General features: G+C 56.3%; 1 protein-coding gene across 2 annotated transcripts; it reads left to right on the top strand.

Moving 5' to 3' along the window:
- The first annotated feature begins 2,470 nt into the window (after positions 1-2,470).
- MCAM (melanoma cell adhesion molecule) lies at positions 2,471-10,545 on the top strand. 2 transcript variants are annotated; one of them, XM_033121132.1, is made up of 16 exons: positions 2,471-2,850; positions 4,659-4,783; positions 4,876-5,083; positions 5,169-5,239; positions 5,334-5,421; positions 6,442-6,621; positions 6,729-6,850; positions 6,937-7,099; positions 7,200-7,318; positions 7,390-7,531; positions 7,692-7,813; positions 7,928-8,069; positions 8,175-8,243; positions 8,412-8,559; positions 8,884-9,001; positions 9,483-10,545. In XM_033121132.1, the coding sequence occupies exons 1-16, from the start codon at positions 2,784-2,786 to the stop codon at positions 9,510-9,512; spliced, it is 1,914 nt and encodes a 637-aa protein (XP_032977023.1). In that variant the 5' UTR covers positions 2,471-2,783; the 3' UTR covers positions 9,513-10,545. The 2 variants fall into 2 exon arrangements, with proteins under 2 accessions (XP_032977023.1, XP_032977024.1); XM_033121133.1 differs by lacking the exon at positions 8,884-9,001.
- The last annotated feature ends 171 nt before the right edge of the window (positions 10,546-10,716 follow it).

Below are 10,716 nucleotides of genomic sequence, written 5' to 3'. Positions count from 1 at the left end.
TCCACCTCCAGCTCCTTCTCACTGCAACTGCAGACTTGTCTTTGTCGGCTTCCTTCCTCCACTCAGCCCACCCTTCTCACATCCTCCTGGTAGAGGCCCCTGGACCAGAGGGGTGCGTGGGAGGCCACTGTGCCCACTATGCTAGAGCTGAGGGAGGGCTCCTGGGTTGAAATCTCACCCCAGTGAGTCCCTGGGGGCAGACCCGTCCTGGTCTTTTTACCTCCAACTCCACTGGAGGTGGGGCCCCACTCTTCTCCACTTCTCCTTACAATAAAATGTAAGCTCCCCCCCTCTGGAGACTTTAGCTGAGGGACCCAGAACATGGCCACCACCCTACCCAGCCTCAATGTCTCTGCCTGTGGTCAGACCTATGGCAGAGACACAACAGAGGGCCTTCCACACAGCTTGTGCTCTCACATCGCAGTAGCCTGTCTACCTGTCTATGGGGGTGCAGGAAAGCAGCATTCCTACCCCTTCCTTCTGCAGAGAAATCAGGGGCAAAGAATTAGGTCTCTGGCCTGGGGCCTCTTCTTCTGATCTTGGCCTACATCTGAGCAAGGCTGCTTCTAACCCAGTCCAGGGGCAAGAGTCTCTGCTGGTAGAAGGCCTGTGGTTGCCTCCTTGGTCTCCCCTTCTGCTGGATCTCAATCCTCTTGCTGGAAGTTCTTCCTCTACCTCCTTCTTTCTTTCCTGCAACTGCTGCAGCTCTCTCTATCTTCTGGTATCTTAGAGGAGTGGGAAAGCTGATATCATCTACCTTCTGCTGCTTCTGCCCTGTTCTGCCTTCACTCCCCTTTCTTCCTGTTTCCAATCCTCTCTGAATCTCCTCCAAAGTCTTGACAACTCTCTTTGGTTTGGAATCCCAAAGTGCCCCCCTCACTAAGCCATCTCCAAACTGTCTGCCCCCGGCTGCTCAGACTGCCTCAAGCTTCTGGCTTCCTTAAAGGACAATCTATGCTTGTTTGGTGGAGCCATGCAGGTAAGGGATGTCACCCCGAACTCTAATCTCATTTCCCTTTCACTGTAGAGGCAGCTCCTCTACCCCCACCTGGCTTCACTCTCCTCAGGGCAGAAGAATTCTGAACTGACTGTCCTTGGTGGTTAGCTGGCATTGTTTTCAAGCCAGGAGAGAGAATAATTAGTTAATGGTGTTAAGTGAAGGGAAGGGGGTGGGGGCAAGGAAACGGCAGAGCTCGGAGCTCCATGCCCAGCTCCGGGCTTGCCAGGGCAAACAGCAGCCTTCAGCCATTCCCACTCCTGCCCCTGCAGAAAAACAAGCTCATCCATTCCACATTCACTCTGAGAGGCTGAAAGCCATGGTGCTCCTCTTCTTCTCTCCTCCTCAGGCTCCAGGCCCCTAGCCTGGCAGGCTGGGCATAGCCCCCGGCTGGAGACTAATGGAGGGGGAAGCGGGGGTTAGCAAGGTTCTGAAAGACAGGCTGATGTGGTTTGCAGGTCGCCTCTGTGTCATCAGAACGCCATCCCAGAGCAGTCTTTCAAGGCATCTGCCTATCTCTGGCGTTTGCTGCCTCACCCTGCTCCTCCCCCAACCAGCAGAAAGTCTGCCAGGCCAGGTGACAGGCCTCCAACGCCAAATCCAGGCCCCTATTTGGCCCTCTTTGCTGAAGGAGCTCCAGAGGTCAGTGTGCTGGGTCTCTCTGAGGCAAGAGCCCATCCCACTCCCCAGAGGCTTAGTTTAAGAGGCCTGAAAACCCAGGGTTTGGGAATAAGGGGAGCTACAGACCCCACTCAGGCCAGGCTGCCTGAAACCAGATCTGATTCCTCCTCCATACTCCCACCCCCAGCTGCTGAGCCACAATCTTGTTGAGGGAGCCCGGGGTAGGTGGAACCCTGCTGCAGGGGGTCCTTTTAGCTGTCAGGAACAGCAATAGGTTTTCAGGGGTCAAGTTGGAGTCCCTTCACCCATTAATTCTTTCTTCCCCTCTTTCTTCATTCAGGTGAGGGGAAACTGAGTCCCAGTCTAGGCTCAATGAGTGAAGAGGGCAGAAACAGAATTCTCAAGGCCTGGGCTTGAGAAACCTTGGGCCTGTGAATTCAGCTCCCTCCTTCCTTCTTCTAGCCAAGGACCGTCTTTCAGGAGCTTGGGTTTGAAGGAACAGCCCATAAGGCACGATCTCCACTCCCCAATACAGGCACCTCTGGGTCTGTAGGATCCGGCCCAGGGTTCTTTCCTCAAAGCTGCCAGAACTGCGAGGCATGGGGGCAGTGCCAGGTCGGCGGCAGCCACTATGGTGCAATCCCTCTGGAAAGCGACCGTGGCAGGAGTCCGGCGGGGTGGAGGAGGAGGCGGAGCGGAGCCTGAATGGGAGGCCCCACTGGGGACACCGAGGCCCTTACCATCTGCTCCTCAGCCAGGAGGTCCCCCAGGGCTGCACTGGCTGGTACGGTCTGGGCAGGGGTGAGCGCTGTTGGTTCTGACCGGAGTGACTCTGGGCATCCGCGCCAGCTTCTCCTCGCTGCCGCCTCAGCTAGTCAGTCTGGCCTGAGACACCTGTCCCTGCCCCTTCCCCCTACCCAAGCTGGGAGCTGGGAGGCCGGCTCTGGCCTACCTTCGCTCCGCGCCGCTCAGAGCGGCGCCGGGCAGAGCGGCGTCCGGCCCGCCCCCCAGGGCTGCTGCGCGCGGGGCGGGAGGGGGGCGAGGAGGTGGGGTGCGGGGCGGGGCGGGGCCGCCCAGGCGTTTGGGCCCCCTCCCCCGCCCCCCTGACGTAAGCCCCAGCGGCCGCGAGCTTGCTCACTTGGCGCTCGCCCTCGGTCCGGGAAGCATGGTACTGTCCAGGCTGGTCTGCGCCTTCCTGCTCGCTGCCTGCTGCTGCTGTCGCCGAGCCGCGGGTGAGTGAGGTCGTTGGGGGGAACGCACTCCGAACAGCCCGGGCCGCGGGTCTTCAGTCGAGCGTGCCCGGGAGCGGAGCTGGCTTCGCGGTGGGGGCCGGAGCTTTGCTCTCCAGCGTGCACCCCTCCTTTCCGGGTCCCTGACACCCAGCGCCTTGCGCGCGCCGCACTCTTCTTTGCAGCCAGTTTGCAGCCTCATTTCGACTATCCCGGGAACAAGATGGGGAGGCGGCCGGAGGCTGCGGCGGGTGCGGGAAAGGGTGCAGCCGTGCCTCTTGGGGCACAGGGGGGAGCTTTTCCTCAGGTGCCTACTCTGGGGGCCCGCAGTTGGAGCGGCGGCGGGAGGCGCAGCTACAGGGCATCACCCCAAATCGTGTATTCCGCGCCCGCCTGTTGCTGGAAAAGGCAGCTTTCTTAGCTGGAGGGGGTGCACCGACCCCTCCCTCCCCAGCCTGGGCTTTGAGCCAGGCTGCAGGTGAGCGCGGGGAGGGGAAGGACGGCGGCTCCCGCCCTAGTTGGGCGTTGGCGGGGTCTGGGGGACGGTGTGGGTCGCCTCGGGTGTACCCGGGTGACGATATCACAGGTGGCAGAGACGAGGGACTGAGGGTTCCCAGAGTAGAAGCGCCCCAGATTTGTTAACTCTGGGAATGGGACCACATTCAAGTGGGAAGAGCGCCCCTACACGAACTGCCTAGGAGCGGGGCGCTCCCGGGTCCACGCTGCCCTTGTATGGCCGCGGTGTCGCGTGTTTCTCTTCGCGACACCTTCTCCCAGATCGCAGCCGCTGTGTCGCTGAGAAAGAGGAAGGCTAGGCAGTACCCAGCTCGCTGGCCTTATGCCCAGTGCCGACAGCGTCCCTGGGGTACTCCCCCTTCCGGCCCCCCCCCCACAGCTGCTGCCTCCCAAGATGACTGTATTTCAGGGGAAAGGGCTAAATCAGGCTCCTCAGCTGCAGAAGGTCCAGCCCCACCCTACCCCGCTCTTCTAGCTCTGGGGAAACGGAATCAGGGATCTGAGGCTTCTGCTGAGAGTTGAAGACCACTCCATCTGTCCTCACTGTCTGGGAGCCAGCCCAGGCAGGGCTAGAACCCAGTCATCCCAGAGTCCAGCCAGATGGGACTGAGTGACATCACCTCCTCACAGGGCACGCAGCACGCTGGCACCACTGACGTCACTCCTGCCCACTGCCTGGCCCTTGCCTTGACCTCTGGGGAAGACTCTGACCCCTCCATACTCACAAGACTCCCAGGATGGGGTCCCAGGAGTGTGTGGGATATTCATGAAGGTGCTGCTTAGGAGTATGAGAGGGGAGCTTCTGGCCAGGATTGGCCCAGTGGGTCTTGTGGGGGATTTGGTGAGGGGTTTTTTTGGAGGGCAAACGGTAGAGTAGTGATGTCTTCCCCTGGGTGTGGGGACACAAAGGGGCCTGTGTGCCCCAGCCTAGCACGTGCCTTGCATTCCCACACTCGAGCTCACTCAGAGAGGAGGGGCCCTGGAGGGAAAGGGGCCTTCCTCTTGGCCCAGAGACCGGGTTGCCCCTCTCTGTCAGCCTCAATCTGGGAGGTGCCTGGCGCTCAGGGACTCGGCTCCAAGGACCAGAGATGACCATCCCCAAGTGCCTTGAATTGGGAGAGAGCTGGCCCCGGGAGGAGAGTAGAGAGTGGTTGAGGGTTAGGAGAGGACAGGGCCCTCTTCAGACCCTGGAAGTAGCAGAAGAACAGCTGCAGTAAGCAGGTGTGAGAGGAAGGCATGGAGAGCAACTGGAGCTGACACCACTGCTGGGCTGTGCCCCCTCCCTCACCTCCTAGGTGTGCCTGGAGAGGCGGAGCAGCCTGAGCCTGAGCTGCTGGAGGTGGAAGTGGGCAGCACAGCCCTTCTCAAGTGTGGCGCCTCCCGTTCCCCGGGTAACGTCAGCCATATCGACTGGTTTTCTGTGAGTGCTGGGGCTCCAGAGAGGGCAGCAGGAGGAGGCTCTACCCTTCATGTAGGCCCAGGACCTCCACCTCTTCTACCACCTCCCCTTAGGTCCACAAGGAGAAGCCGACACTCATCTTCCGTGTGCGTCAGGGCCAGGGTCAGAGTGAACCTGGGGAGTACCAGCACCGGCTCAGCCTCGAGGACAAAGGGACTACTCTGGCCCTGACACATGTCACCCCCCATGATGAACGCATTTTCCTGTGCCAGGGCAAGCGCCCTCGGTCGCAGGAGCGCCGCATCCAGCTCCGTGTCTACAGTGAGTGCCCCATCTGTGCCTTGTGGGCAGCGTGGGTCATATGAAGTGCTGGTGCCATGCCCCTCCTCATTTCTCTCCCTTCTAGAAGCTCCAGAGGAGCCAAGCATCCAGGTCAATGCCTTGGGCATTTCTGTGAACAGTAGGGAGCCTGAGGAGGTGAGACATACCAGGGTGGCCAGGTGGTAAGCAGGAGCTACGGTGGGGCTTGGTGAGGTCTCAGAGGCAGGAAGCCTCACCCTGTCCTTCTTAGGTTGCCACCTGTGTGGGGAGGAACGGGTACCCCGTTCCTCAGGTCATCTGGTACAAGAATGGCCAGCCCCTGAAGGAGGAGAAGAACCGTGAGTAGCCCTCTCAGCCCTTAAAAACCATGCCTATGGCACCACACAGGGACCACCTTACATTTTATTTTACGTTTTTTTTTAAGTACACAAGTAACGCTTGAAAATGTTTTCATAAGAATTTAAGCTGTACAGCAAATCTAGACGGAAGATTTCCTTCCTCCCCCAGACCCTCTCCCAGAAGTAAGCACTGCTGTCAGTGTGTGTTCTTTTGAGCCTTTTGAACACACTCTTCTGAGTGTGTTTTTTTGAAGCATCAGGACATCCTCGGCCCACCATCTCCTGGAATGTTAAGGGCATGGTGAGCAGGCACTCTCATCTTCCCATGCTTTCATGTTAAATAAATCTAGGAATATATAGGCGTTTGTTTTTTATTACCTAAACCAGTGGTTCCCAACCAGGGATAATTTTGCTCCCCTCCAGGACATTTGGCAATGTCTGGAGATATATTTGGTTGTCACAAATAGAGGGGTGCTACTGGCATCTAGTGGGTAGAGGCCAGGGAGGCTGCTAAACATCCTACAATGCACAGGACAGCCACACAGCAAAGAATTATCTGGCCCAAAATACCAGTAGTGCTGAGGCTGAGAAACCTTGACCTAAATGGTATTGTATGGTGTACACTGTTACACGGTTTTGTTTTCCTTTTGATAATGAGTCTTAGAAATCTTTCCAGGTCAGTCTATTTAGATCTACTTTATTGTTTAGCCTGCTGCCCAAGATTCCATACAATGTGTATAATGTAGTTTGGTTAACCATTCATTCCTGGTAGTGGATGACTAGAATGTGTCCTCATTTCTTTTTTCATCACTGCAACGTTACTTGTACACATCCTTGTATGTATGCCCACATGTCAGTGTTTGTAGGTAACGAGCAATGAAAGAGTTGGGTTGAAGGGTCTCAGCTTGCCATTTGTACCTGGCCCCCCCTTTAGGTTTCCCCTGCCAACCGTTGAAGAGACCCTGGGTGGGTTGGAGGTGGGGCTGAGGCCAAGCCCTTGTCCCCTTCCTCCCTGTCCAGGGGTCCACATTCAGTCGTCCCAGATCGTGGAGTCGAGTGGTCTGTACACCTTGCGGAGTGTTCTGAAAGCACAGCTGCTTAAGGAGGACAAAGATGCCCGGTTTTATTGCGAGCTCAACTACCGGCTGCCCAGTGGGAACCACATGAAGGAATCGAGAGAGGTCACTGTCCCTGTTTTCTGTGAGTACTGACCGCTGCATCGGGGCTGGGCCTGAGGGAGACTCCTGCTAGCTTTCCCTGCCCAGCATGGGTAGCGTGGGCTGAGAGCTATCTCCTTTGGTATGCAGACCCAGCAGAGAAAGTGTGGTTGGAAGTGGAGCCTGTGGGAATGCTGAAGGAAGGGGACCGTGTGGAAATCAGGTGTTTAGCTGATGGCAACCCCCCACCCCACTTCAGCATCAGCAAGCAGGTGTGGAGGGCTTCGTGCCTGGTGCACATGGGGATGTAGGAGGGGCTGGAGGTACACTCTGCTCATCCCTTCATTCTCTCCCTTAGAACCTCAGCACCAGGGAGATGGAGGAGGAGACAACCAATGACAATGGGATCCTGGTCTTGGAGCCCGCCCAGAAGGAGCACAGTGGGCTTTATGAATGTCAGGGCCTGGACTTGGAAACCACGGCATCACTGCAAAGCGACCAACAGGAGCTGCTGGTGAACTGTGAGGGCCTGGGGGCCCAGGGCAGCGGGGCCAGGCCGGGGTAAGAGGGAATCAGCGCCACCTTGCCCTGAGCAGGCTGACACTACTGCTGTGTCCCCAGATGTGTCTGATGTCTTGGTGAGCCCCGCAGCCCCTGAGAGCCAGGAGGGCAGCAGCCTCACCCTGACCTGTAAGGCAGAGAGTAACCAGGCTCTTGAATTCCAGTGGCTGAGAGAAAAGGTACCCAGGTGGCCCTGGGTCTGTGGGGTGGATGGGGCTGGGAGTGACCTCTGACATGTCTCTCACACCAGACAGGCAAGGTGCTGGAAAAGGGGCCTGTGCTCCAATTACACAACCTGAAACGGGAGGCAGGGGGAGGCTACCGCTGCATGGCATCTGTGCCCAGTGTACCTGGCCTGAACCGCACACAGCTGGTCAACGTGGCTATTTTTGGTGAGGCCCTCTGGGCAGCGATCGGGTGGCTCCTTGAAGTTGGGTGCTTTAAAGCTCTTTGAGGGTAAAAAACTACCCACCCGCTGCCCTGGGGTGCTCTGTGGGGTGGGGGAGGTGAGCTAGTGGAGTTTGCTGCCTCACCTTACCCCTGCCTCCCCAGGGCCCCCGTGGATGGCATTAAAGCAGAGGAAGATGTGGGTGCAGAAGAACGCAGTGTTGAACCTGTCTTGTGAAGCATCAGGACATCCTCGGCCCACCATATCCTGGAACGTTAAGGGCATGGTGAGCAGGCACATCTCATCTTCCTTCCCATGCTTTCATTAATCCCCGCCCAGGCTTTGCTGCCATAACCGGACATCCTCTCCGCCTCCGGAACTCTTGCCTCTTCTCTTGTAGGCAAGTGAACAAGACCAAGATCCGCAGAGTGTCCTGAGCTTCCTGAATGTCCTTGTGACTCCACAGCTGTTGGAGACAGGTGCTGAATGCGTGGCCTCCAATTCCTTAGGCAAAAACACTACCGTCATTTCCCTGGAGCTGGGTAAGGACCTCGTCCTGCAGAGTATGGCAGGGGCACGTGCAGGCATGGGCATCAGCTGGTGCTTTTCCTAACCCGTCCCAATCCATTTCACTGCTCTCCCAACAGACTCCAATAGAACTGGCCTCAACATGTCCACTGTCAGCCCTCATACCAGAGCCAACAGCACCTCCACAGGTAAGCTGGACCTGGCATCCTCATTTTGCCCTGACTTTCCCTGGGAAACCCTGCCAAGAAAGGTGAGCACGGCCCATCTTCTATCAGCCCTGGGTGGGAGCCGGGGGGCCGTGATGGAAATGTGGCAGCCTGGGGCAGGGAGTAACTAGGAGTGTCTTTGTGGGACAGAGAAAAAGCTTCCCGAGCCGGAAAGCAAGGGTGTGGTCATCGTGGCTGTGACCGTGTGTGTCCTGGTCCTGGCTGTGCTGGGTGCTCTCCTCTATTTCTTCTACAAGAAGGGCAAGCTGCCATGTGGGCGGTCAGGCAAACAAGAAATGTAAGCACAGTTCCTAGCACCCTGCCCGTCTCCTGCTACCCAACTTGCTGCCTCCTTGGGACGTTCCCCTGCTTGCCCTAGTGCCCACTCACCCCTTAGGAGCAGGAGTGGGACACTGGCTCTGAGTGCTCCCTGCTTTACTGCCCACTACCCAGCTTCCATCAACCACACTTTCTCCCTCTCAGTCATTACCTGTTTCCCTTCCCTGAACTGGCCCCAGAACTCCAAAGAGCCTAATAAATACCCGGTCCAACGTCCTTCCCAATAGCCTGTCCTTCCCTTACCCCTTAGTTGCCAACCTCTTGCCTCCCTCCCTCCTCCCAGCACGCTGCCCCCGTCTCGTAAGAGCGAATTGGTAGTTGAAGTTAAGTCAGATAAGCTCCCAGAAGAGATGGGCCTCCTACAGGGCAGCAACGGTGACAAGAGGGCTCCAGGAGACCAGGTAGGAGGCAGTTCTTATGGCCAGTGCCTGACACAGCATCAGGGATTGGGAGTAACAGGGGCTGTTGGTTCTTTTTCACCAGAACACTAATCCTTTCTAGCCTTCATTTTCCTCTTTTGGAGGTTGGGAACCAATCCCAACTTGCCCTTATAACACTGCTGTCAAACGGTAGGGCCAGGCTGAGGAACCCTGGAGAGGGTAACTCCCAGAACTGAGAGCAAAGACCCTGTCCCATCACCATGACCGTTTTCTGCACAGCTCGTGGCTCAGGTCATGAAGTGTGAAGTGTGGCCCAGTCCGATCTGGGGGCCTAGACTCTCCTTCCCTGCCCTGCCATACCCACCCCTGCTTCTTCCGTCCAGGCTGCTGCACCTAGTTCATCAGCTTTTGCTTCAGTCCCTGCGCCCCTCTAATGCTCACACCGTGAACTATGGTCACTGTCTCCATGTTCCCCTTACATCTCCTCTTCTCCCATTTTTAGGGAGAGAAATACATCGATCTGAGACACTAGCTGCTGAATTACACTGACCTCCCCTCCCTGCCTGGACATGTCTTGTTCCCTGCTCACCCTCATCCCCCTCACTCAGGATGGTCGCTAAAGTCTCTACAGTGGATGACAGAGAAGACCCTGCTATAGCTCACCTGCAGACCCAATTTTAGAGGGCCGGTGGGCTAGGACCAGAGCCATCCTGAGAAGGACCTCACGTGGCCCTGGAGGCGCCCTCTTCAGGGCCCAATCCACTGTCGCAATTTGTTGTCGGGGCCTCAATATTCCAGGAGTAGGTAGGAGGGTTTCTTGCAGACTGTGTATCTCTTTACACCTTATGGATGTAAATACCCATCTTCAACCAGCAGTCAGTGAATTAGGTAGCCTATTTATCTTGAGCCAGCCCCAAAGGCTGGCTTCATAATTCAGTTGTATCACTGAAGTGAGGACACACTGAGCTGGCCAGGCCCCTCTCCACTGGTGAAGTATGTTGTTCACACGGCTCTGGAGAGTACCCCAGCAATATCTAGAAGCAACTGCCTGTCTGCTTTGAGTCCCTTTTGTGACATTCTTTTCTCTGGGCAGAAGCCAGGAACTGGTGTCCTTCCTTAAAAGGTTTGCTGGGTATGTCTCCGTGTCCCCGCAGTGTGCAAGCTGTGCACTGTTTTTCCAGAGTTAACTCCATTGAGCTCGAGCCCCTATATTCATTTGGCTCCCACTGCCCTCTCAAGGGATGATGGAAGACTGATAGGTGAGGGTAGGGGACAGAGATGAGGCCCAGACGATCCTTTATGGGGATTAAGGTTATGTTAGCACCAAACTTCTACAAACTAAGCTAATGAGCCTAGACCTCAAAAGAAGGGCCATAATGGGAGGATGGTACTTTAGGATGAAAAACAGGCCTGGCTAAAGCTTGGGGTGTGTATGTGTATCTGGTGTGTGTGTCCACGCGTGTGCGTGTGTGAGTGCGTGTGTTGTATATGGTTTTGTTAGGTTGTGTGTAAATTTGCAAATTGTTTCTTTTATATATGTATAAAAAAAAAATAAAGCTTAATTGTCCCAAAAATCTTACACTGCCTTTTATTCATCATGGGAACCACAGTAGCCTGAGACCTCTGGAATTGGAACTATACCAAAAGGAACATAAAATCCTTGGCAGTTGGCAGCAGAGACCAGGGGTTACTCTGTTTCTGAGCAATGGCTCAAGCTCTACCATAGAGGACACCCC

Source organism: Rhinolophus ferrumequinum, chromosome 11, assembly GCF_004115265.2.
Source record: "Rhinolophus ferrumequinum isolate MPI-CBG mRhiFer1 chromosome 11, mRhiFer1_v1.p, whole genome shotgun sequence".
Classification (NCBI taxonomy): domain Eukaryota; kingdom Metazoa; phylum Chordata; class Mammalia; order Chiroptera; family Rhinolophidae; genus Rhinolophus; species Rhinolophus ferrumequinum.
The sequence above is the reverse complement of the archived record's forward strand: the minus strand, read 5'-3'. Positions and strand labels throughout refer to the sequence as shown.

Excerpts from the sequence above, each read along its gene's own strand:
- MCAM (XM_033121132.1), top strand. The coding sequence starts at position 2,784 with ATGGTACTGTCCAGGCTGGTCTGCGCCTTCCTGCTCGCTGCCTGCTGC. Across the intron at positions 2,851-4,658 it reads CTGCTGTCGCCGAGCCGCGG|GTGTGCCTGGAGAGGCGGAG; the intron begins GTGAGTGAGGTC and ends CTCACCTCCTAG. Across the intron at positions 8,070-8,174 it reads CGTCATTTCCCTGGAGCTGG|ACTCCAATAGAACTGGCCTC; the intron begins GTAAGGACCTCG and ends CTCTCCCAACAG.